The sequence below is a fragment of the Hipposideros armiger genome, unplaced genomic scaffold (assembly GCF_001890085.2).
Source record: "Hipposideros armiger isolate ML-2016 unplaced genomic scaffold, ASM189008v1 scaffold_87, whole genome shotgun sequence".
NCBI lineage: Eukaryota > Metazoa > Chordata > Mammalia > Chiroptera > Hipposideridae > Hipposideros > Hipposideros armiger.
Window position 1 is genome coordinate 4,208,765 of NW_017731437.1, and position 22,239 is coordinate 4,231,003.

The 22,239-nt window shown below is 54.1% G+C and overlaps 2 protein-coding genes across 9 annotated transcripts in view; one reads left to right on the forward strand and one right to left on the reverse strand.

Annotated features, from left to right (window-relative positions):
* The window catches only part of EIF4A3 (eukaryotic translation initiation factor 4A3), an 11,042-nt gene extending 2,853 nt beyond the window's left edge, over positions 1–8,189 (reverse strand). Inside the window, exons 1-9 of the mRNA XM_019644403.1 lie at positions 7,939–8,189; positions 5,752–5,824; positions 4,688–4,754; positions 4,219–4,281; positions 3,486–3,618; positions 3,176–3,256; positions 2,106–2,247; positions 1,584–1,722; positions 837–952 (exon numbers count right to left, since the gene is read on the reverse strand). Coding sequence (XP_019499948.1) covers positions 837–952; positions 1,584–1,722; positions 2,106–2,247; positions 3,176–3,256; positions 3,486–3,618; positions 4,219–4,281; positions 4,688–4,754; positions 5,752–5,824; positions 7,939–8,107 — 983 coding nt within the window. The 5' untranslated portion in view covers positions 8,108–8,189. The remainder of the gene's footprint in view (positions 1–836; positions 953–1,583; positions 1,723–2,105; positions 2,248–3,175; positions 3,257–3,485; positions 3,619–4,218; positions 4,282–4,687; positions 4,755–5,751; positions 5,825–7,938) is intronic.
* Positions 8,190–8,366: 177 nt separating this feature from the next.
* CARD14 (caspase recruitment domain family member 14) overlaps positions 8,367–22,239 on the forward strand; it is a 29,783-nt gene continuing 15,910 nt past the window's right edge. For 5 of the 8 annotated variants that reach the window (XM_019644282.1, XM_019644287.1, XM_019644288.1 and 2 more), the window contains exons 1-7: positions 8,367–8,596; positions 10,664–10,888; positions 12,252–12,722; positions 15,447–15,657; positions 17,479–17,710; positions 18,847–18,984; positions 19,956–20,281. In XM_019644282.1, the coding sequence (XP_019499827.1) occupies positions 17,500–17,710; positions 18,847–18,984; positions 19,956–20,281 (675 nt within the window). In that variant the 5' untranslated portion in view covers positions 8,367–8,596; positions 10,664–10,888; positions 12,252–12,722; positions 15,447–15,657; positions 17,479–17,499. Of the gene's footprint in view, positions 8,597–10,663; positions 10,889–12,238; positions 12,723–12,758; positions 14,930–15,446; positions 15,658–17,478; positions 17,711–18,846; positions 18,985–19,955; positions 20,282–22,239 lie in introns of those variants that run through there. The other 3 variants (XM_019644283.1, XM_019644284.1, XM_019644286.1) reach the window with 3 other exon arrangements.

Sequence of the window (22,239 nt, forward strand, 5' to 3'; positions counted from 1 at the left end):
CCTCCACAACTAGACTGAAGAACAAAAGGACAGCAACTTGTCTGTTCCCCTTCCCCTAATTCCCCAGCACTGTTCCCATCCCCCAATTGCCCAATAAAAATCTAAAAAAAAAAAAAAAGACAGTGATTATCATTAGACTAAAAGAAAAACCCAGCCCAACCCAGCCGTGCGCTGCTTGCATGACACACACGTGAAGCTGAAGGTCACAAATGGGACGTGAGGGATGAAGGACGTACAAAGCAGACACTAACCCCAGCGAGGCTGTGTGGCCCCTTTAAAGCAGGATTTAAGAGACAAAGCATTACGAAGACACAGGCAGACACTTCCGTGATGAGAGGCAAGACCTCCAGAAAGCCAGTAATTCTGAGTTTGGACGCACAGTCTGAGGACACATAAACAAGACATGACAGAGCCCCAGACGAATAACCTCATCCCAGCACTGTCAATACTGATGGGAGAGTGAAAAAGGTAAGGATGCAGACAGCCCGGAAAACACACTTAGCCACTGAAATCTGTGCGCACGCAGGACGCAGCACCCGTGCTGTTAGATCGCACATGAACATTTGTAAGAAGACCCTGGCGAGCCTGAGACAGGTCCCAGGAACGCAATCACATATCCTCTGACCACAGCGAATTTAAGCTAAAAATCAGTTACAAAAAGATAAAGAGAAAATCCCCATTTATTTGGAAACGAAGAAACAAACCCCTTCTACACGAGGCAACCAACCTACATCGTGAAGGCTGGTCATCACCCCATCCTAACCTATCACGGCAGCAGGCCCCCCACCTGCACAGAAAGGGCCCTGGGCACACGGGCGCGGAGGGCACGCACGTACCTGGCGCCGGAGCGGAACTCCTTCATGATGGACTCGCGCTCCTTCTGGGGCATGTCCCCGTGCATTGACGACACGGTGAAGTTGGCTTCTCTCATCTTCTCCGTCAGCCAGTCGACCTGCAAATCAAGCCGCAAGAAGCTGCTAGAAGCTCCTAAACCAAGCAGAGGTGGTGCTCGGGACTGGTTTCAGTTATCTGCAGCACCGATGTGAGCACTCGTGAAGCGAGTTTCCTAATCCTTTCTGGATGTGTAAAAAACGTCGCTCTGCCCACAAGAGCGCAGCAAAGATCCTCCTAAATCATGTTCCCTGTAAATCTCTCCAGGGAAAACCCCATCTCACTATTCTCATTTGAAATTTAAATGTGAATGTTTTTTGGAACGTGGCCCAACACCTCCTCCTTTTTCAAGGGGCTTGGCGGGGGTGGGCACAGGGCAGGTGGCTGCTGGAGGTTCTCAGCTCTGCCTGTACCCAGACCGGCGACACTGGGGACTATGCGACCACCCGGCCACCTAAACCCAGTGACACCTGGCATTAACACTTCTGTACAGTGTCGTGGACATGTGCGTTTGTTCACATGTCGTCCATGGTGGCCAAAGGGCAGAGGTGAGTGGGTGTCACAGAGGCCGTGTGCCCACAGAGCCGAAAGCATGGACTTCCGGCCCGGCACAGCCATGTCTGACCCAAGTTGTGGGGAGAGCCGATGTCCGTGTCTCACTATGCAGATTAAAAAGCCGAATAGCCGCGCACCTTCCTTTTGGTGTTGCAGAAGATGACGGCCTGCGTGATGGTCAGCGTGTCGTAGAGATCGCACAACGTGTCAAACTTCCACTCTTCTCTTTCCACCGCCACAAAGAACTGCTTGATGCCTTCCAGAGTCAACTCATCACTAGAGGACAGACACAAATCCCGTTACCCTTCGTCCAACCAAGACTGGAGGGTGTGCGCAGGCCAGGCAGCCCCACCAGGCTGGCCGGTGAGCCTGTCCGCCCCTCATGCCAGGCCACGTCCTCCCAGAAGTCACTTCTACCTCACGAGGCCCAAGTTCTGGTCAGTCTGCACCTTTAACGGCTGCCGCCCTGTATGTGGCTCTAAATACAACAGTCCGTTGTCCAACAGCACATTCACTTTACTGTGAAGACGCTGATGAACAAACACCGTCAGATGATTTTCACATCAGGAAATACTGGGCCTTAGGCTGGCTCCCCAGACAAGCAGCTCAGAATTCTCGCGTTTTGAAACCCGGCCTGTGTCGCACGTTTTGGTCCCTACCGTTTCACTAGGATGCGGATGGGGTCGGTCATGAACTTGTTGGTCATCTCCAGGATTTCGTGAGGCAGCGTGGCGCTGATGAGCACCACCTGCGTGGCTGGGGGCAGGTACCTATACACGTCGTAAATCTGCTCTTTGAAACCTGGGGAGAGGGGCGAGACACGGGAAAGAATAAGGCTGTGCAGGCTAAAGAGAGGGGGGCCGTCCCACGCTCACATCTGGTTAGATGTGGAGTTGTGGCTGAGGTGGCGAGCTCACAAGGGGCCTTTTCCACACTGCCGACCGACCCCATGCATTCCCGCTCCTCTGCCCGCCCCGCGGGCTCTGGGGGTCCTCACCCCAAGAGTCCTGGATGCCAACAGCTACAAGCAAGACACCCGAGCCCTGAGTTGCCCACAACTTGGGCGCCTGCACATAGTCTCGACTGAGTGCCAGCTGCTGGTGCCCTCTGAGGATCTGCGTCCTGTGGCCTGATCTGCCGCATTTTAAGAAAATCCAGAGATCTGGATTTTTTACCAAAAAAACTCCCAATTAAAAAAAAAAAATCTCCCAGAAATATCAGATCACTATGTTGTACACCTGAAACTAACATGTTATATCAATTACACCTCAATAAAAAATCTCCCAGTTAAACAGGCAACTCATTTACATCATCTGGGGCAGGCTGAACAAAACAGCCTAAATAACTAAAAGAATGCCAGGTTACTTAAACGATGGGTCACGTGTAAACAGAACGCCCTGCTGCCATGAACACGGCTCACTGGATACCACCTCCACCCCCTCAACCACCCATGCGCCTCAGCTCGGCTGCTCGCCTGTGTCACCTGTGCCAACCACCGCACACAAAGAGCGATGCCCTGTTTGGGCTGAAATGCTGCCGTACAAACCCCGACCATAAAAAGACCACAGTGCGAGCTTTGTGTTCCTACTGCCCCCAAGGCACAACTGTTCCCCATAAAGAAAACATTATTTAATGTTCAGAACACTTTCATTAGCTCCATGTTTCAATGTTACACTGTGAAAACTTAAGAATTGTTTTTTTGGTAGAAAGTTAATTTGTAAACGCGTACCTTTATTCAACATTTCATCAGCCTCGTCCAAAACCAACATCTTGATAGCACGTGTCCTCAAACTTCTGCGACGAATCATGTCTACAAAATTTGAGTTTGAAATGATTAGACTTCACGCTATGAGGAAAGAACTAGCCACTTAAACCGGTTTCCACAGCGTTTTCGAGACCTTCCCTCCACTTTCTAAATACAAGTCATGAGGATGCAGCAGCCTCCACGCAGCGGCCGGCACCAAGGACGTCCTGGCCACGTGAGCACATCTCACACACACTACCGCTTGCAGCGCAACTTTCACAGACAAAGCGCTCACCAAAGACACGTCCAGGCGTGCCAGCGACCACGTGCTGCCCGTAGTCCAGCTTCCGGATGTCTTCCCCCACGTTGGTGCCCCCGATGCAGGCATGGCACTGGACGTTCATGTAGTCACCCAGCGCGAGCAGGCCCTGGATTAAAACACAGAGTCACGGCCACAGCCTCTGTTAAGGCCACTGTGAAGTCAAAAACATTTGCGTTTCCCGAAAACGAAGGTCACTTCTGTTCCGATGTAAGATTCTAGCAAGCATTATGCACGCCGGTAGTTACACCCTGAAGCTAAGGAGCCCCGTTCTCCTCACACTCTTCTCTGCACCAAGAGGAAGGCAGTTTTAAAGGTTCCCTAGTATCCCAAAGCGATACATGATGACAAAAAGTACGGAAAACTCATAATCCTGTCCACCCACAGTATTAACATCTTAATGTAAAGCCTTCCAAAGTGTTTATAATACATACAAAATAGTTACAATTATTTTTTATTAAAATGGTTTTTTTTTGGTTGGAAAAAAATTACAATTCTAAGACTGCAAAAAACTATTGAAATCACATCAGCTACACTAAAAATGACTTCATACAAACCAGCGACTCATGTATAATGATTTATGGCAAACTGTTAGGCACCAGGGAAAACAATTTGAGGGCACAGGAAACCAGGGCTCGATGAAGCCCCTCAGCGCCCTTTCCGACTGGACTCTAGAGCACACACGACGCTGCCCCCGGGACCGGCTCACCTTCTGGATCTGCACGGCCAACTCTCTCGTTGGGGCCAAGATCAAAGCCTGGGTTTCACGAACCTGGTAAAACAATTTGTCAGAAAACAAAGACTCCTCAGTATTTTCAAGGCAGACGATGCTGAGACTCAGACCTGTTTTCGGTATTATCACATGTTAACCACACAGCTGATTTCTAACAGAGCTAAACGAAAGTTAATGTTCCGGAAACCACAAGTCCAGCCATAATGGGGTGGATTGGTCAGCATTTTGGTTTGCAGACAAGCATTTCCACTAGTTTAAAAAACCTCACAGTTTAAGTAAAAAGGAATTTATGACGTGTTAATAAACTCAGATATTAGTGTGCAATTTTCTCTTTAAAAAGGTGCTGAGTCAGTACAACCAGAGACGTATAAAAACTGCACTTTTTGAGCACTGCAGTGACAGGGGAAAGGAAGTGTTTCCTAAGCGTAGGCCAAGCAGAGATCACCTGAATGTCCAAACACTGGAGGACGGAAATACTGAAGGTGGCAGTCTTGCCGGTGCCAGACTGAGACCTGTTAGGAAAACACAGACGAGTGGGAATTACAACCGAGGGCCACATGCCACTGTCCCCACTCACATGACGCCGCCACAGAGTTCTCCGAGGGGTGGGCGCATGGGGCAGCTTCTTCCAAACAGGTGCCCCCACCCCGCCCCAAACAGACTAACAACATTGTAACTGCAATCCTAACTGCAAGAGGGTCAGACTCAGCAGTGTCACAGCTTTTAAATCACAGGGGACGACGACAGTGGCTGTGGCTTTTGCATCGGGGTGATGAAACTGCAAAATCTGGAACTCCAGCAGGTGCTCCAGGTGGCAGAAAAAAAGAGCTCCCCTTCCTATAAATATCATTTGGGACCGAAACCATCCTCCCATTTCTCTCTTTTCTTTTTTGTGGTAAATGCGTCTTTAAAAACGAGGCAAATTGGGAATAAAGCTATTGAAAGAATATTGTATACAATGCCACATGCCAACTGATAGGTATGCAAAGGTGGCACAAAAGCCAAAACAAAACAAAGAAACCAAAGTTTTCTAGAACAGCAAACACAAAATAAAAACAAACACACAAAATACCCTGTGGCTAAAGTCATGGCAAGAGTTGCTAACGAATCTATAAAAAGGGAGAAAAACGGTCATCCCGAAGCATTTACCCAGACAGCTAACCCTGGAACAACACGACATTGGGGGTGCCAATCTCCCGCCCCATTGAAAACCCACATATAGCTCTGGAATCCCCCAAAACTTAATTATAATAGAATAAGCTGACCGGCAGCCTTACCCGTAATGTAAGCAATCGCGTACGTTATATTACATACGATGTTCTTACAATAAAGTAAGCTGGAGAAAAGAAAATGTCATTGACAAAATCATAAGGAAGAGGAAATACATTCACTGTATTTCCTGAAGACAACCCGCCGGTAAGTGGCCACACAGCTCACCCCGCGTTGTTCCAGGGTCACCTATGCTGGCTTGACCGCGAGCATGGGACTGCTCAGTGCGAGCAGACTTACTGGGCGATGACGTCTCTCCCCTTAATGATCTGCTTGATGGCTCGCTGCTGGATTGCCGATGGTTTTTCAAATCCTGTAAAGAAAACCAGAACAAATGAGCTCTAAGCGCTGGCGCAGCATGTTCACAACCATACACCGTAAGCTCACTGGGACACAGCCGGCATCTCTTCTCAATTCCCAGCCCTGCCTAACCTGATGTCCAACGTACCAAGCGCTCAAGAAACAGCTGTAGAAAGAAGTGGGCGCAAGTGGACTTCTATACTGATTAACATGGGACCGTGTCTGTACAGACAAAATGTCTGTAAAAGGAACATCCTTGCAGAATATAAAGAGCCCTAGTTGGGCTGAAAACAAACAAAATGTTCGTGGTGGAACTCCTGGAGAAAGGGTGGGGGAGGCTCCCATTTTTAGCTTACGTAATTACTTCTGTATTGTTTGACTGCATTATAAATCACCTGCGTTGCTTTTCTTTTTTGCATTACTTTTGATGTAAACAACGAAAATCAATCCATCAGTGCTGTAACCACCACACTTTCGTGTCAGCGTTAAGTCTGAGGGCTGTTCCTGTGGTCTGCAACTGCACTGAAGCTACTGCTTGGGCGGCCCTGTGGGGCGTCCAGCACTCTGCTCCTCCTGTCCGGACACGGCTATGTGGCCTGCACCACCAGCATCCCTCTTGCACAGCAGGATAAATGACCAAGGGGTGAGCCCACTCTGAAGGAATAAAGGTATTGACCAAGTAAACAAAACTTTTTGTACAAACTGTATTTTAACTAGTTTGGCAGTACTTTAAAATGTAGTACAATTTCTCATCTAACACAAAAGCAAATATAATAGGTGATTTAAACCCCTCATGACGACCAAGCACATGGATGGGACACTAAAAACCGTGTTTGACGGCAGGGATGTCCTAGGTGCCAAGAGACAGGCAGGGCTGTCAGCCTCCCTCCGAAGCTGGTTGCACTTCACCTCCCATCCCCGCAGCTGCTTCTCTGCTCCGTCTATACTGTGGTGACATCAAGGGCTGCTGGATAAAAGGTGGGCCAGTCCCAGGCGTCAGACCACTCCCACCTGCACCCCCAACCCCACCTCTTCCAGGGCTCCCCACTGAAGACAAATGCCTCCCCAACGTCTCCAGCTGGATGGTTTGCAGGCCCCAGAAATCCACCATGTCCTAGACAGAGCCCCCGATTTTGCCTCCCTCAAGTGCTCCCCACTTAAGCAAATGGCAGCATCACCCGCCCGGTTACTCACAACGCTGTTTCCTCTGCTGCTCACACTCAGCCCATCAGGGAGCCCTGGCAGCACCCCATCTCCACCACACCGCCATCCCTCCCCTGCCCCCTCTCCTGCCTTACCTCCCCTCAAATCCAGATACCCAGGATAACATCTGACCGTGTCACCTCCCGGCTTCAACCCTCCAATGGCTTCCCAGTGCACTTAGAAATAAAACTCAAATGCTTCATCACCTCGCATGACGCTTTGCAAGAGCTGGCCCCTGTCCCCCTCTCCCAACTCACCCCTGGGCTCCCAGGACGACAGCAGGCTTCCTTCTGCTCCTGGAATGCACCCGCTTACGGATGCAGGGCCCTGGCATCAGCTGCGCCCTCTGCCCAGTTTCACCATCTGTTCTCATTACGGGCTCTCTAATCCAGATCTCAGCTCAAATGTCAACTCCTTCGGGAGCCCCGTTATCTGTTTACTCTATTTTAACTCCCTCTTCCCCGAGTCACACTCTGTTCCGTTATCCCGCTTTATTTTCTTCATAGCCGGTATCACCACCTGAAGCGACCTTAGCCACATGCTATTCTTTCCCCAAACATAACACGCTCCCTAAAGGCACGGGGGTGTGTCTGGTTCACTGCTAACCCCCCAGTGCCTAGAGCAGCGCGTGTCCCCAACGCCGGGCGGGCGCAAGACCGTTATCGGCTGAATGAGTGGCTCTGAAATGCCCGGGAGACTTTGCAGTTCTTGAGGAACCAGCAACGAACCCACGGACGCGGCGTGGCGACGGCGTGCTGGGGGCGGAGGTCGCCCATCGGCGGCCCCAGGCCTCAGCTCCGACCCCCGGCGTCCGGGGCGGGCCCGGGACACTCAGCCTCCGGGCGTGGCTCCTCCCTCCCCCTCCTCGCCCTCCCGCCAGCGCCCCGCGTCCCCCGCAACCGCCCCGGGCCTGTACCCACTAACCGTAGGCGTAGATGCCGCGCAGCAGGTCCTCCCGCAGGCCCATGGTATCGAACGTGGGGGTCACGTCCACCTCCTCGCTGGTCTCGAATTCCACTTTGGTCATGTCTTCCTCTTTGAGTAGCCGCTTCCGCGCCGAGCCCGAGGTGGCCATCGTGGCTGTGGCCGCCATGATCCCGGGTCGGCTGAGAGCGGAGCGCGGGCTGCAGCGGAAAGCGGAAACAAGGCCCTTCGCCGCCGCCGCCGACAGGAACTGACGTCATCGCGCGTGCGTGCGTACCAGCGTCCGTCTGGGCCGAGCCGCAGGTGGTCGTGGAGCTCCTCGTCACGTGACGGGGAAGCGCTGCTCGCCGCAGGGAAAGGGGCGGTGCTTCCGATGCTCTCGCGCGAAGTTAGCTCCCGCGGGATCTCGCGAGGGGTGGGGCCTCCGGGGAGTTCGGAGGGACGCGCTTTCGTGCTGAGGCGAGGGGAGCTCCGCAACCCGGTGTCCGCGCCGGCCGAGCCAGGGCGCCCCTGTCCCGAATGGAGTCCCCAGGTGGCCCTGCCTCAAGCGGCAGCCGGGGCGAGGGCCCCGAAATGCGCACCTTCCCCTGTTTAAACGCTTATTCCGACGTTGTCGCTGGCCGGCGTCGGAGGGCGCCGGGCACAGCGCGGGAAACGGGTTAGTACTCCTCACTGGGGTCCCAGGCAAAGAAAGCCTCACCCCACACAGCCCAGTTTTGGGGAATCTGGAATAAGTAACGGCCTGTTTGCCAGCTCTGGTTAGGTGACGGTTTTGAGCCCCCTGTGGGAAAGCCCGTACCCGGGGCCGAGAGACAGAGCGCCCACGCCCGGGGGTGCGGACAGCGGCGTCCTCCGACGCCCCCCGCACCGGCACCCCAGGACGGGCGGCGTGACCGTGGGGACGCGCCCTCGTTGGACGCTGCAGCTCCGTGTCCCTTCAGGCCTCGATAGACCCTGCGCTGCAGGAGGGCGGACCCGGGGGGCGACGCGAACTAGTTGTGATGGCCCGGCCGGTTGTCCCGCGCACCCTCCGCGCCCTTAAGTGCCCCCACGTGCCCGGCAGCCGAGCCGGCGTCACCACCTGGCCTGTGCCCCGCGCGGTTGTGGGAGAAGCGTGTTTCGAACACGCGTGACAGTTACTGCTGCACCCTGGCAGCTCTGGCCTCCCTGTTCCCTCGGCCCGCATCCCTGGGCAGGCCCGTCACCCGGGGCCTCGTTCCGGCCGTGCTGGAACTCCCGCCGGCTGCGAAGGCGAGTTCAGTTAAAACCGTGTCACGCGCGACACCGGGCACGCGCCGCGAGCAGGGGTGCTGACAGCTGCCTGTGTTGACAGCAAACGAGGAACTGAGGGCTTCCACCTGGGAGTGTGTCCAGTCCTTACGAGATAATTGACCTGATAAACGCGCCAGTGTCCGTCACATGTTTCATGTGTAGAAATCTGAGTTTCTTTCTTAGACTTGAAAGGACAATATGAACAGAAGCCCTTAGGTTCTATTTGTCCGGTAAGTAGATCGTCGGGCCGGCGCCGCCTCTGAGTTGCACGCGCTGTTTTGCAAGCCGTGCTCCGGGGCCGTGTTGTCAAGGGCACACCGACTCCAAAGACCGCGAAGGAAAGCGTGTGAACGAGCTCAGTCACAGTGTTTGTAGCGATGCTGTTGGAAGGACGTTTTAGATATACTGAGCTACTTAGGTTACCGCCACCTGTTTCTTTTTACTGTTAGAATATGGCAACTAGAAACATTGTGATTCGCTGTGATGTTCCGATGGGACGGTGCTGTCCTTAGCACTTAATGGCGTGGAAAGTGACCGTGCCAGGCGTGGGGGGGCAGTGAACCGAAGGCTACTGACTTGACGAATTCCGGTATCAGAGAGGAGGGCAAGAAATGGCGGCATCCTCCTTCTAATGCTGAGCGGAGGACGCCTCTTCTGCACGTTATTCAGAATTTTTATCTTACGCAGGGTCCACCTACGCTTGTCTTTTGCTTTCACACCCTTACGGTATTTTATGTCATTTCCCTGGCAAAGTCCCTTTTGTTGTGTCTGAATACACATCTTAAGGGCCTCTTCCTTTTGTTTTTAGGCCAGAGTCCATGAAAATGACAGAAGCTGTGGGGTGGGGTGGGTGCCAGGCCAGCCTCTTGGTGGACAGTGCTGTCAGGGAACAATGGGGAGCAAAGCAGACTTCGTCTTTGTCCTCCTTTGGATCAGTCTAATCAGGGGGATAACCCCTCCCTTCAAACACAGACTGTCTCCTGTGCCTTACCTCCCCCACCCTTTATATTTGGGGAGGGGTGTCATCTCACCTGATTAGACTAGTCTCAGGGAGGGCCCATGTGTGTTTGGTTCCCCATCCTCCATAGCACACAGTAGGTGTGCCTGGATGCCTGGGGCAAGAGGACAGGAGGGGCGCTGGAGGGGGGGCCCAGCTGTCCAGGAGCTCCCCAAGTTCACCCCGAGCGATGGGGAAGACGAATGCCTGTGGGCTGCCCCTCCCAGCCTGCCCCTTTCCCTCTGCCCGTGCTGGACTCCGGGCGGGTCTTGTCCAGGGTCAGGAAGAGGTTTCGGTTGGTGCTGCTGGGCTGGGCTGGGCTGAGTTTCCATGAGTCATCACTGCAGGAGTTGATGTCCTGGATCCAAGGGGCTGTCCCCAGAAAGCCACTTCCACTTCCTGCTAGAAACCCCACCCATTACCTGGTACTCAACGGCAGACACCGTTCCTTTCTAGGCGCTGCCCTCTGTAACCCACTGGCCAGGCGGGCACCCGACGAAGCCCCACCTGAACCCACCCAAGTGCACCGCAGACCCTGCACTGCTGGCGTCTGGTATCCAGCAGCAGATGTGCATGGAGCGTCTCTGAGATGCTGGACTGGTTGGGGAACAGGACAGACAGCGTTGCCCCCACAGAGCCTGTGTTCCAGAACAGGGCAAGCCCAAGAAAACATGCAAAACAGTAAGATAATTGCAGGTTTTATAGCCACTATGATGCAAACGCAGCAAGGCAAAGTGGAAGAGAGTTGAGGAGGTGGCTGGAGAAAGGTGCCACCTGAGCGAGCTGTGAGAGGAGGCGGCTGCAGCAACACGGGGCGGGGGAGGGGGTTCTAGGGAGAAGGAATGGAGTGCGAAAACCCCCCCAGATGGGTAGGGGATTGGTCAAGGGACAAGGCCAGGGTGGTTGTGTCATCAGGAATGCCAGCGAGGTCGGGGGTGGGAGAGGGGAGCAGGGACAGATCCGGAAAGGTCTTACAGCCGATGAGATGGCGTTTAAATGCATCATGTTGCCACAGCAGCCACTTCAGTTCAGGGTGCTTTTCTTCACCGGAAGAGGAATGCATTCTGATAATCGGTTTAGAAAGATGACCTGGCTCTACTATAGGAAAGACAGGAATTCTTGTTCTCTGGAGGCTACAGGCTCATACTGGGGAGGCAGGCAAGAAACAAACAAGGACCTAGAGTACATAGGATGTCGGGGAACAATGGGTCCAATACAGAAAAATGAATCAGGGAAAGGTGGAGGGACAGCCAGGGTGGGAAGTCTGATTTTAAATAGAGTGGCCTGGAAAAGTCTCTCTGGGAAGGTGGCCCTTGAGCGGAGTCATGAAGGAGGTGAGGGAGAAAGTATTCCAGGCAGGGAAACTGCAGATGCAAAGGCCCTGGGGTAGGAGTGTGCACAGAACATTCACAGACTAGCAAGGACGCCCCTGCGTGTGGAGTGGTGACTGGAAATGAGGTCGTCAAGTACAAGATAAGCAGGGCTTCGTGCCTGACTCGTGGTGAGGACGTGGGGGCTTCTAGACCAAAGGGAACGACATGACCGGCCTCCCCCTGTAAGAGGATTGCTCTGCCTGCTGTGTTGAGAACTAGCTTTGGGGGGCATGGGAAGAAGCAGCTAGGAGGACATTGCAGGGGCCCCAATAGGTGTCAAGCAGTGATCCAAGTCTGGATGTATATTAACCTAGATCAGGGGCCGGCAAACTTTTGAGACAGAAGAGCTGCCAGGGGTCAGGAAACTGGCTCACGAGCCGCAGGCTCTGAAGTAAAATTGAAAATAAAACTATCATAGTTTCATTTATAAAATTTTTAAAGGATATTATTCACATAATGGTGATTATGTAAAAATATATTTATGGCTCTCGAATAATTTCTAAACTGTTGTGAGGGACAGGATTGGCTCTTCCAGGAGTCAGCAAACTTTGGAGACGGAACGTACCCAGAGAGCTGCATGTGGCTCACAAGCCACAGTTTGCCGACCCCTGACCTAGAAGACCAGGACTGTCATCTAAACCTAAATCGTAATCATCAGATGTTGATTTCAGGTGCATCCATTGGAATTAGTAAGATACTTCCCATACTTGATCATGAGAACCAAAGAAGGCCTCCAGCATTTATCCCAGTCGTGCCAGCACTTCCCCTGAGGGGTGCCGATGAACCAGGCTGACTGTTCACAAAGGAAGGAGCAAGGCTCCCACACTCGGGTTGTCTACCATCCTGTCAATCACCACCTTCTGTGGGCCGACCAGATGCAAGGGCCGTTTCCAGAAGCTTCCATGGCCCTCACAAAGGCACAACAAGCTCTCTGCACGTGGCATTCCCGCTGTGGGAACGTACTGGGGCTTGGTGATGCGTGGAGGCCCCGTGTAGGGTGTCGCTTCCGTGGGCAGGACCGGACGGACGTGCCTGTCAAACCTGCTCGCCCGCTGCTTCTCAGCCGAGACTGTGACACAGTCAGTCATCCCTCCTGAAGCGTGAGGACGGTCAGCACATGGAGTCCCTGCCGAGCAGAGCAGGTTAGCATGGTGGGGAGAGCGGGCAGGCCGGACGGATGGCAGAGCTGTCCTTGGGCGAGGGGTGGGGGGGATACGAGGGGCAGCTTCCTCCTCATAAGGAGGGTAGTGCCTGGTTTGTGAACATTTTGCTGGGCTACGTTGCTTGGGCATTGGCTGCTAAGTCCCACCTTCATGTAACACAGTTTGGACCGAGATGGAGGAAGGAATACGCTGTTTTGTACTCTAATCTCAGTATGGTTGCCCCAGGGTGAAAGGAAGGAGAAGGAGGCTTTCTAAGTTCAGGTACACGAAGTGAGTGCGACCAGCTGCCTGCTCTTGGTGGCAAGGGCACAGCCAGACATCAGATGATACTTGGGTGCGGATTTGAGCGAGGGGTGCTGGGGAGCGCACCTTGCTTCTGTGCTCGGTGCCCGTGTGCCTCGCCCATCATGTTTATGTATCAGCTCCCCTGAGCTCCCTCTAATGCATCCCTCCCTACTTGGAGTTCTGCACGCGCGTGCCAGTGTGCACGTGTTTTCTCCTTCCCTGCCTGTAGGCGTGAAGGTTGAGCCTTGAGGTATGGCCAGAGTGCTGGCGTGGGAGGGACCAAACCGGAGCACCCACAGCTAGATGCCCAGGCCTCTTCTGATCTAGGCGCCTCTAGAGTGGCTGTGGAGGAAGAACATCCTTAGGGATCTGTAGGCTAAATTTGCTTTACTATTGGGACTCACCCCTGTTTAAATTGGGGCTGAGTTTTTGCAAAGAAACCCCCACATTTTTATTGCCTTGTGGGGTGCATTGCAAGCTGCTTCGCTGCACAAAGAATGGGCTAGAGTGGCTGGTCCTGGGCTCCACCCACTGATACCCAAACCCGGTATGGCTTTGGGGGTCCCAGGAGCCAGGAGCAGTTGGTTGGCTTTTAGAGAGTCCTGGGGCGACCTGTCTTGAGCTGGCCCTGACTTTCTGAGTTCACTTTGATTGGAGGGGGTCTGAGAAAAGCCAAGTGCTATCAGACCTTCCATGGGAGGCAAGTGGGGGTGGGGGTGGCAGTCGGATTAGAAGACCCTCTCATAGCAGCCTGTAACCCCTGGATCGGCCCTGGGAAGGCACCTGAAGTCCCTGCAGGCCTGCGAGACTCATTTCCCAGCCCGTCCTGGTTGCAGGGCCTGCTCACAGACCTGGGTACCTGGAGCTGGCCACGTGGCCCCTTGGCAATTATGTGATATAATACCAGAGAGCAGGCCAGTTGTAATTTGCTAAAAACAAAAATTAGTATTTTGTGACCCTGAATTTTGAGGTCCCTGACTCCTTGAACCCAACCTGATCCAGGGCCGTTGACCCCGTCAAAGGAAGGTGGGGTCACAGCTCAGGGTCAGCATATTTTGCATCTGCTTTTGAACCTCTAGGCTCAGGCTTGATGCATATTTAAGTGGATGTTTTGTGAGAAATTTGGAGGAAACACAAAGGTTTTATAAAGATGCCACACTCCCCTTTATTAAGTGGAAGGTTAAGAAATTCTGTCCCCGGAGTAAGGAGCAGGACTAGGCCAAAGTCTTCCTCCCCGTCCCCTGGCTTTTCCAGACCTGTCCCACTTAGCAGCGCCTGTAGCCCTGGTCTGCTCCCACCCTCCTCCGTGCCCTCATGCTTTAGGCCTGGCTCCTCCTGGCGGGACTGAGGGAAAGGCCAGAGGGGACACCTCCGCTGTTGTCCCCGCCACAGCGTGAGGGGCTGGGCCTCTGTGCACATGCCGCCTTGTCTGTGAAACACTGTCCCCAAACTGTCATTTGTGAGAGCAAAGGGGGACACAGTGAGCAGCATGCTAGGACAGGAAGTGTCCCGGGCAGCCTGGGCCCGGGGGGCATGTGGTTCATCAGTGATGAGCACCTCTGGGTCTGGTCCATTTCTTCTGCCTGCTGATCAATTGAATTCACTGTATTGTTTGCTGAGACAGTGACTTTTTGGTTTCATTGCACCCGTGCTTGCTCACTCTGAAAACTTTATTCAATACCAGAAAAAGAAGGCAGCAGGTTTCCTAAAATTCAACCAACACGAATAACAAGCATTAGCATCAGTGAACAATGTTTTATAAGCTCAGTGCGCGCTCTCTCTCTCCCCTCCACGAATTGCACACACACACGCACATGCACACGCGCTGAATGATGGACTGATAAGATGGACGGATTGGACAGCTGGATGGATTGGACAGACTGAGGGACTGCTAGAGAGAGGTACACTACCATCGTTTTACAAAAATGAGGTCACGTCCTACATGATTTAAAAGTACAATTTTAATTTTGCTTAAATTTAAAGTTATGTTTAAGAGAATCATGGAATTGCTGAATGCAGTATAAATGTTTCTCAATCGCAAGAACTGTTACATCCTTAAAAATCCCCACTCAGATTAAGATAAGAGGTTATGAAGCCCAGGACAAGTCAGAGACGTTGTGTAAAATTGACAAGCCTCACGGGAGATAGCAGCCCCGTCTCCTGGCCATGACATACAAAGTGGCCCGCTGCCTGCAGTCCCTGCCCACCAGTCAGGGTGCCCGGCCACGACACATTGGTGACTATTGCACCTGCCAACTCTCCTTGGCATCCTGGTGCTCAAAACCCAATTTCCTTTTAGAAACCTGCTTCCTAGAGCTGAGGAAGCTTCTCTATTTGCTGAGCAAACCGCAGGTGTCAAAGATCTGTCCAGTTGTTTCCTGGATCTGAGCTTAACCTTTGTTTTTCCCCCTTGCACAGTCTTCGGTGCAGAAGTCTGAGTTTTGGAACAAGCCACGTGGCGTGAAAGCTGTCAGATCGCGTCAGCACTGGATGAGCAGGCTCTTCCTGCTCTGACCCGGTCCTCCTGGCCGCCTGCAGAGAACAGAGCGGTGGCCACACCTGACCAGGAGGGGACACTGGGTCCCATCCCACGCGAGGAGTTCTTGCACAAACGGATGTGAGTGCCTCGGTGAGTCCTTGCTGTGCACTGGGCCCCATGGCGGACTGGGGGCGGGGCCTGTCCGTGTGGAAAGGACCCTCCAGCGACCAGCCCCCATTTTGTCTAGTCTGCAGGGGTTGGTTTGCTCTGGTTTCCAAGCGTGTTCAATGTAGACACCTCTTCAAGAGGCGTTCAGCTCCTGCCAGTCCATTTGTCACCCCAAATGAAAAGAAGCAGATCACAGGAATTTTTGGGTCCGAGAGAAACACTCTCAGCTGTGCCCAAGGAGATGCACTGGCCATCATGCGTGTGATGGAGAAAAGGTAGAGCCAGCCTGCTGCCCATTCACAGGAGCGTCAGGAAGCACCTGTGGTGCATTCATGCCTTTGAATCCGTGGGCAGTTAAAAAGGTTTATGCAGCTACGTGTGTCCATGTGCCCCCCACACACCGGCGAGTGTGGTGCCACACTTAGCAGTGGAGACACTGCTGGTGGGAAGTTCCTGTCAGCATCCAGGATCACGCAAAGCGCCACGTCGTGTGGTCAGAGGGTGGGGAGGACGGAGCCATCTCTGGGGTGCTTTTCCTTAAAAAGAAACCTGAAGTCCAGAGTGTTCAGATGGGTCGAACCTGCGTGGTGGGTACATGTATGTTTGTTATGCCACTTGCAGGACTTTTACACACACACACACACACACACACACACACACACGTGCTTGAAACAGTCCAAGTTTAAAACATTTTAGAATTATTTGGATTAATAGGCTAATGATTGTGCCAGGGCTGTGAGTGAAGAGACGATTGTGACCGGAACAAAGCTGTGGAGGCAGCTGATACAAAGTGGGGGGTGCCCGGGGCGTTCCCCGTGGGTGGGGGGCTGGACAGGTGCCCTCTGAGTCCTCCCAACAGAAGGGCTTGGATTCTAGACCGTTTGGCACGTCCCTCGGAGAGACAACATTCCGGGGCTCTGAGGGTGAATGGCTTCAGGGCTTTACCCACACAGACCCGGAGCCCCAGGCCTGCTGCAGCTTGTCCCTCAGACACCCAGCAGCCAAGGGGGCATGGCCTTCACTGCTCACCCTAAAGGGTGGTTTGTTCTAGTTTCACATCGATCTATAACATGCTTTTACAAAGTGCTCTAGCACATTTCCCAAGTGCGTCAGCATGAGTGTCCTGGGGCTGCTGAAGATGACAGGTGCCCAGCCACACCACGTACAAGCAGCGTCTTCCCGTGACAGCGCCCTTTCCCCAGCCCTGCTTCCCACCGATGGCCCCCGACCCCTCGGTTGCGGGCCGCGGGCGCTGCCTCTGGTTGCTGGGCTGCTGGGTGGGTCGTCCAAACGCTCACATGTATTCCAGGCAGTGCCTCTCAGCCCCTCTTTCACCATCACCCTAAGGAGCCTTTTTAGACAACTTTACCTCAGTTGCCCTCCCGTGAAGCGTTACTGTCTCAGGTATGCTGTGTATGTGTTAGCACTTCTGTGCTTTATACACAGAAGGGCAAGGATTTTTGCCTGAGACCCAGTTCCCACCGTGGGGGCAGTGCTACCCCTGCTGAGAACGTGTGTTCTAGACCGACCTCAGTCAGTGCTCTGGGCCAGGGGCCGCAGCCTGTGCTTCAAAGGAAGTCCAGTCTCCTGCAGCCAAAGGAAACCTGGCCCCTGCTCTGCTCCGGGTGGAGGATTGATTCAATATCAATCCTGGTCACGGGACACCAGGGCCAGGGCTGATGTCATCGTCCTGTCCAAATTGGTCATTTCCTTCCCTACCAGTGATGTTGGAAAAGGGGGTTTGAGTGCAGAGGCCTCCCCAGGCCTGGCACCGTAGCACTGACTCCAGCCCTCTCCATCCAGGGTTCTCAGGCTCCCCGAGTCATGGCGGAACTGCGATGCCCAGACTCCACGCTAACAGCCCTGGACGAGGAGACACTGTGGGACATGACGGAGAGCCACCGCTGGGAGATCGTGCGCAGCATCTGCCCCAGCCGCCTCACCCCCTACCTGCGCCAGGCCAAGGTGCTCGGCCAGCTGGACGAGGAGGAGGTGCTGCACAGCCCCAGGTTCACCAACACCGCCATGCGAGTCGGTGAGGACCGGGCCCCCGCAGGGCCCTTGCTGCTGAGCCAGCTCACATGGCTGTGCTGTGAAGCTAAGGGGACCTGTGTCCCAGACGTGTTTCCCAGGCCTGCCATAACCAGTGACCACAAAGTGGGTGGCTTCAACCAGCAGGAGTGGGTCCTCCCCCAGTCCTGGAGGCCAGACGTCTGAAGGCAGCATGTCGGCAGGGCCAGCTCTGTCTGGAGCCTCTGGGGAGGACCCTTCCTGCCTCTGCCACTCCTGGTGGCCCCCGGCGGCCTCCTCTCGTGGCTACATCGCTCCAGCCCCTGCCTCTGTTTTACACAGCCTTCTCTGCGTGTCTCTCCTTTTCTGTCTCCTATAAGGATACTTGTTGGATTTCAGGCCCACTCAGATTATCCAGAATGAGCGCATCTCAAGATTTGTAACTTAATCACATCTGCAAAGACCCTTTTTCCAAACAAGGTCCCACTGACAGGGTCCAGGTGGACATGTTTTGGGAGCTACAATTCAGCCTGTTCCAGACGTCTTTGGAGCCGATACTGGTGTTCTGACTAGCTGACTCTTATTCATTCAAAAACGGGGAAGCTACCAGTTCCACCATATCAGGATATTGGGCGAACAGATGGGTTTCTGTTTATAAGATGCTCTTCTCGAAGCCTGGGCCGTAGAAAGCCGGCAGTAATAGCCGCTGCTGACATGGTACTACCTGTGCCTTTTGCCTGATGAACCTCAAATGCAGGAGAAATAAAGTCCAAGCTACTAACCCAGGCTGAGAGCGATGGGGTCTGGTGGGCCCGGGCCCTGAAGCGCAGCAGTTTGCATCTTTCGTCCCGTGAGCTTTGTGTACACACGTCTGCACATGTCCCCCAACACTCCTGGGAGGTCTTGAAAGCAGCGATCATCTTCCTCAGTCTTTTATCTCTAACTTGTAGCACTTGGGTCATAGTAGTTGCTCAGTAAACATCAGCCTTGCCTTTCTCAGGACTGACTGCCACCACATGACTGAAAGGGGCCTAGAAGAGCAGGGGCGGGAGTGGCGCGCCCCACCCCGGGATCCTGATTCCCTGTGTACAAGGATCCTCCCCTCTCCCTCGTGGGGAAGCCTATCCAAGGCCTGTTAGCCAAGACCGTTCTCTCCCCAAGGGCACTTGCTGGATTTGCTGAGGACCCGAGGGAAGAACGGGGCCATCGCCTTCCTGGAGAGCTTGAAATTTCACAATCCTGACGTCTACACCCTGGTCACCGGGCTGCAGCCCGACGTGGACTTCAGCATCTTCAGTGGTGAGAACTCGGCCTTTGTTGGGGTCTGGCAGGGGCTCCTCAGAGCCTCTGGTTCCTAGTAGCCTCAGGGCCCCCCTTGCCGGCATGGTGTTCTGGACACTTTCCCTGATGCCTTCAAGCAGAGGTTCCTGTCCCTGTGCCCCAGCACTCTGGGGGTGAGGAGACACCCCCGCCCCCACTAACTACTGTGGGGTCTGGGGTTCTAAAAGGAAAGGCCTGTCCCTGATTACCCAGCATCAAGAGGAGACCCTTTCAGGGTGTGGGATCTGCCTCTGAGAGGCACAGGCAGAGGGAAGTGTCCTTTCCCTAGAAAAGCTCCCGAGTGGGTCTGCTTGGGGGCCTGTGCTGGAGGCAGAGTGGCCAGCCCAGCCCTGGGCCGGCCTGGCTCTCAGGAGCCCCACCTCCTGCCCCCCCACCCCCCAAGGACAGAGAGGCACCTGCATCCCGCTGTGCAGCTGTGCATGTGCTCAGCGGCCAAGTACAGGTTCAACCGCTTTGGGGGGAGATAAGACCATCTTCGTTCACTGAGTGATTTGAAGGCCCCGGGGGCAGGGAGGGGCTAGCGAAAAGACGGGTTTCCAGAGGAGCTGGGCCGACACCACTGACCACCGTGAGAGGACGTTTCCGCCAGCTTGGCCTTGGTCCATGTTCCTGTTGTTTCAAGTCTGTATTACACCGATTTATGCTCCGGTTATGTCGTTTTTAGGACGTTAAAATACGTTAGCAATGAGCATGCCTGGGCCGATGGGGGGGAGGTTGGGTTTTAACAGCAGGTCGCACGGGGAAGCCGAGAGTGGGTAATCCTTGTATCACAATCTCAAGTTCACTCGAGCCCAGAAGTTTTTAAGGAGACCAGCAGATTGGGGTGGGTGGTTCTCTTGAAAGTCTGGGTACAGGAAGCAAAGGCCTGGAGGACAAGGAGTGAGGGCGTGTGGCAATGCCCGGCTGCCCTGCCCCTGCCCCTCCCGCAGGACTCATGGAGACGTCCAAGCTGACCGAGTGCCTGGCCGGGGCCATCGGCAGCCTGCAGGAGGAGCTGAGCCAGGAGAAGGGGCAGAAGGAGACACTGCTGCAGCAGTGCCGGCGGCTGCAGGAGCGGCTGGGCCAGGCCGAGGCCCACGCTGAGGGCCTGCGCCAGCTAGAGGCTGACCACGGCCGCATGAAGCGCGAGGTCAGCGCCCGCTTCCACGAGGTGCTGAAGCTGAAAGACGAGATGCTCGACCTCTCACTGCACTACAGCAACGCGCTGCAGGAGAAGGAGCTGGCCTCCACGCGCTGCCGCGGCCTGCAGGAGGAGGTACGCTTGCGCCGCCCCGTGAGCCTGGGCTCCGGCGCCCCTCCCATAGCCCAGGTGGCAGTGAGCCTGCCCTGCCCTGGAGCTGCCCTGGACCGGCTGGTCTGTGACGTGCCCACCATGGGGAGGCGCACCCATCCATGTCGGGGGGCAGGTCTGGCTATTCTGGCCTCCGCAGTGGGGGACCTCCTTGTCGGTACCCCAGGGGACGGTGGACCTCTGTCCACCCCTCCTGTGTCTTTCTCAGCTGGTCCTGGACTCAGGCGGGAGAACAGCATGTTATTAGCGGGCCCTCAAACCCCAGCAATGGCTTTCACTCATTTTTCCCTTGGGGATTATTATCTTCTTAGTGATTTGCAGGAGTTCGTCAAATATTGAGGATATTCATTCCTTGTCATGCTGGTATATGCTTTTTGCCTCTAACTATGGCATTATTATTTTTTTCATTCTTTTAATTTTTAACTTTATTTAGAAATAATTTCAAATTTAAAAGGACATCCGCATACCCTTACTGTGTCATTTGGACTCTTTCTGTGTCTGTCTGTCTACACACACACACACACACACACACACACGCGCGCACTCACACTTTTTTTCCTGAACTACTTGAGTTAGATCATGGCCCTTTACCCCTAAACATTTCCAAGTATATTTCCTAAAAATAGGATATTCTCTGACATAACCATAGTGCAGTTATCAACATCAATTTACATCGGGAAAGTCTTTTTATCTAGTCTACCCATGTTCCGCTTTTATCGGTTGACCCACTGGCGTCCTTTGTGCACTTCCCCTCCAGCCCAGGCTCCAGTCCAGGCTCAGGTGTCGCACTGGGTTGTCCTGTCTCTTTACCCTCCTTTAATCTGGAACGTTCCCGCAGCCTTTCTCTGTCTGCCACGGCAGGGACGTTTCTGAAGACCGAACCGCACCTCCCCTGCCTTTTATGAAAGAATAGACCACTCCTCATTTGGGGTTCGCTTCATGTTTCCTCATGAGTAGTTGGGGGTTATGCATTTGGGGGGCCCTGTCTAGGAGGTGCTGGGCCTGTCTCAGGGCGCCCCGGGGGGAGTTGCGATGCCCAGCGCCCCTTACTGGTGACATTATGTCCACTACTCCGTCCAGAGGCTGCCCAGCACCCCTGCTGCATAATAACGGTTCTTTTTGCTCCCGGTAGCTAGTAAGCGACGGGGGAGGGGGTGCTTTGAGACTCGCTGGCGCCCTGCTTCTCATCAGCATTGCCCCTGTAATTAGCCTCAGTGGTGATTCTTGCCCCAACGCCTTCCTCTGGTGGCTGCGAAATGACGAACCCGTCCGCAGCGCGCCCTCCAGTCCACCCGCTGGCCCTGGGCGTCCTGCCCATGAGAAAAAGCCCCCCATCCCCGCTTGTGTGTCTGATATGGGCACAGCTGCGTGGATTCTTGTTTCCAATGGGCTGTGACACATCACTGTCCTTAAGGAGTTTGGTGCTCAGATTGTCCCAGATTGGCCAGTGGGAGCCCCGTCGTCTGCTCTGTGTCCTATGACATGTCCCTTCTGTGTTTCTGAGCGCTGGCTTCCTTTCCGGCATCACAAGAAAGATGTTCCAGGATCATCATTATCACACACACACACACACACACACACACACACACACACACACACACACACACACACACACACACACACACACACACACACACACACACACACACACACACACACACACACACACCCCTTCAGCCCACACCGGGGTCGGCCATTTCTCTGAGGGGCCCTGGTTCCTGTTATCCTTTGCCCTTTCAGCTGACAGCTGGGAGACATGTGCACATAAATGTACACACACACAGTTATGCACACACACATACATATCTTAGAAGTCCTGAGTTCACACCCATACCTCTAATCTGTGCGCTCTCCCAGGGTTTTCTTGCCTTCCCCCATTCCGCACGTGTATGTGCCTCTTCCTTGTGAGAACCCTGGCTCCC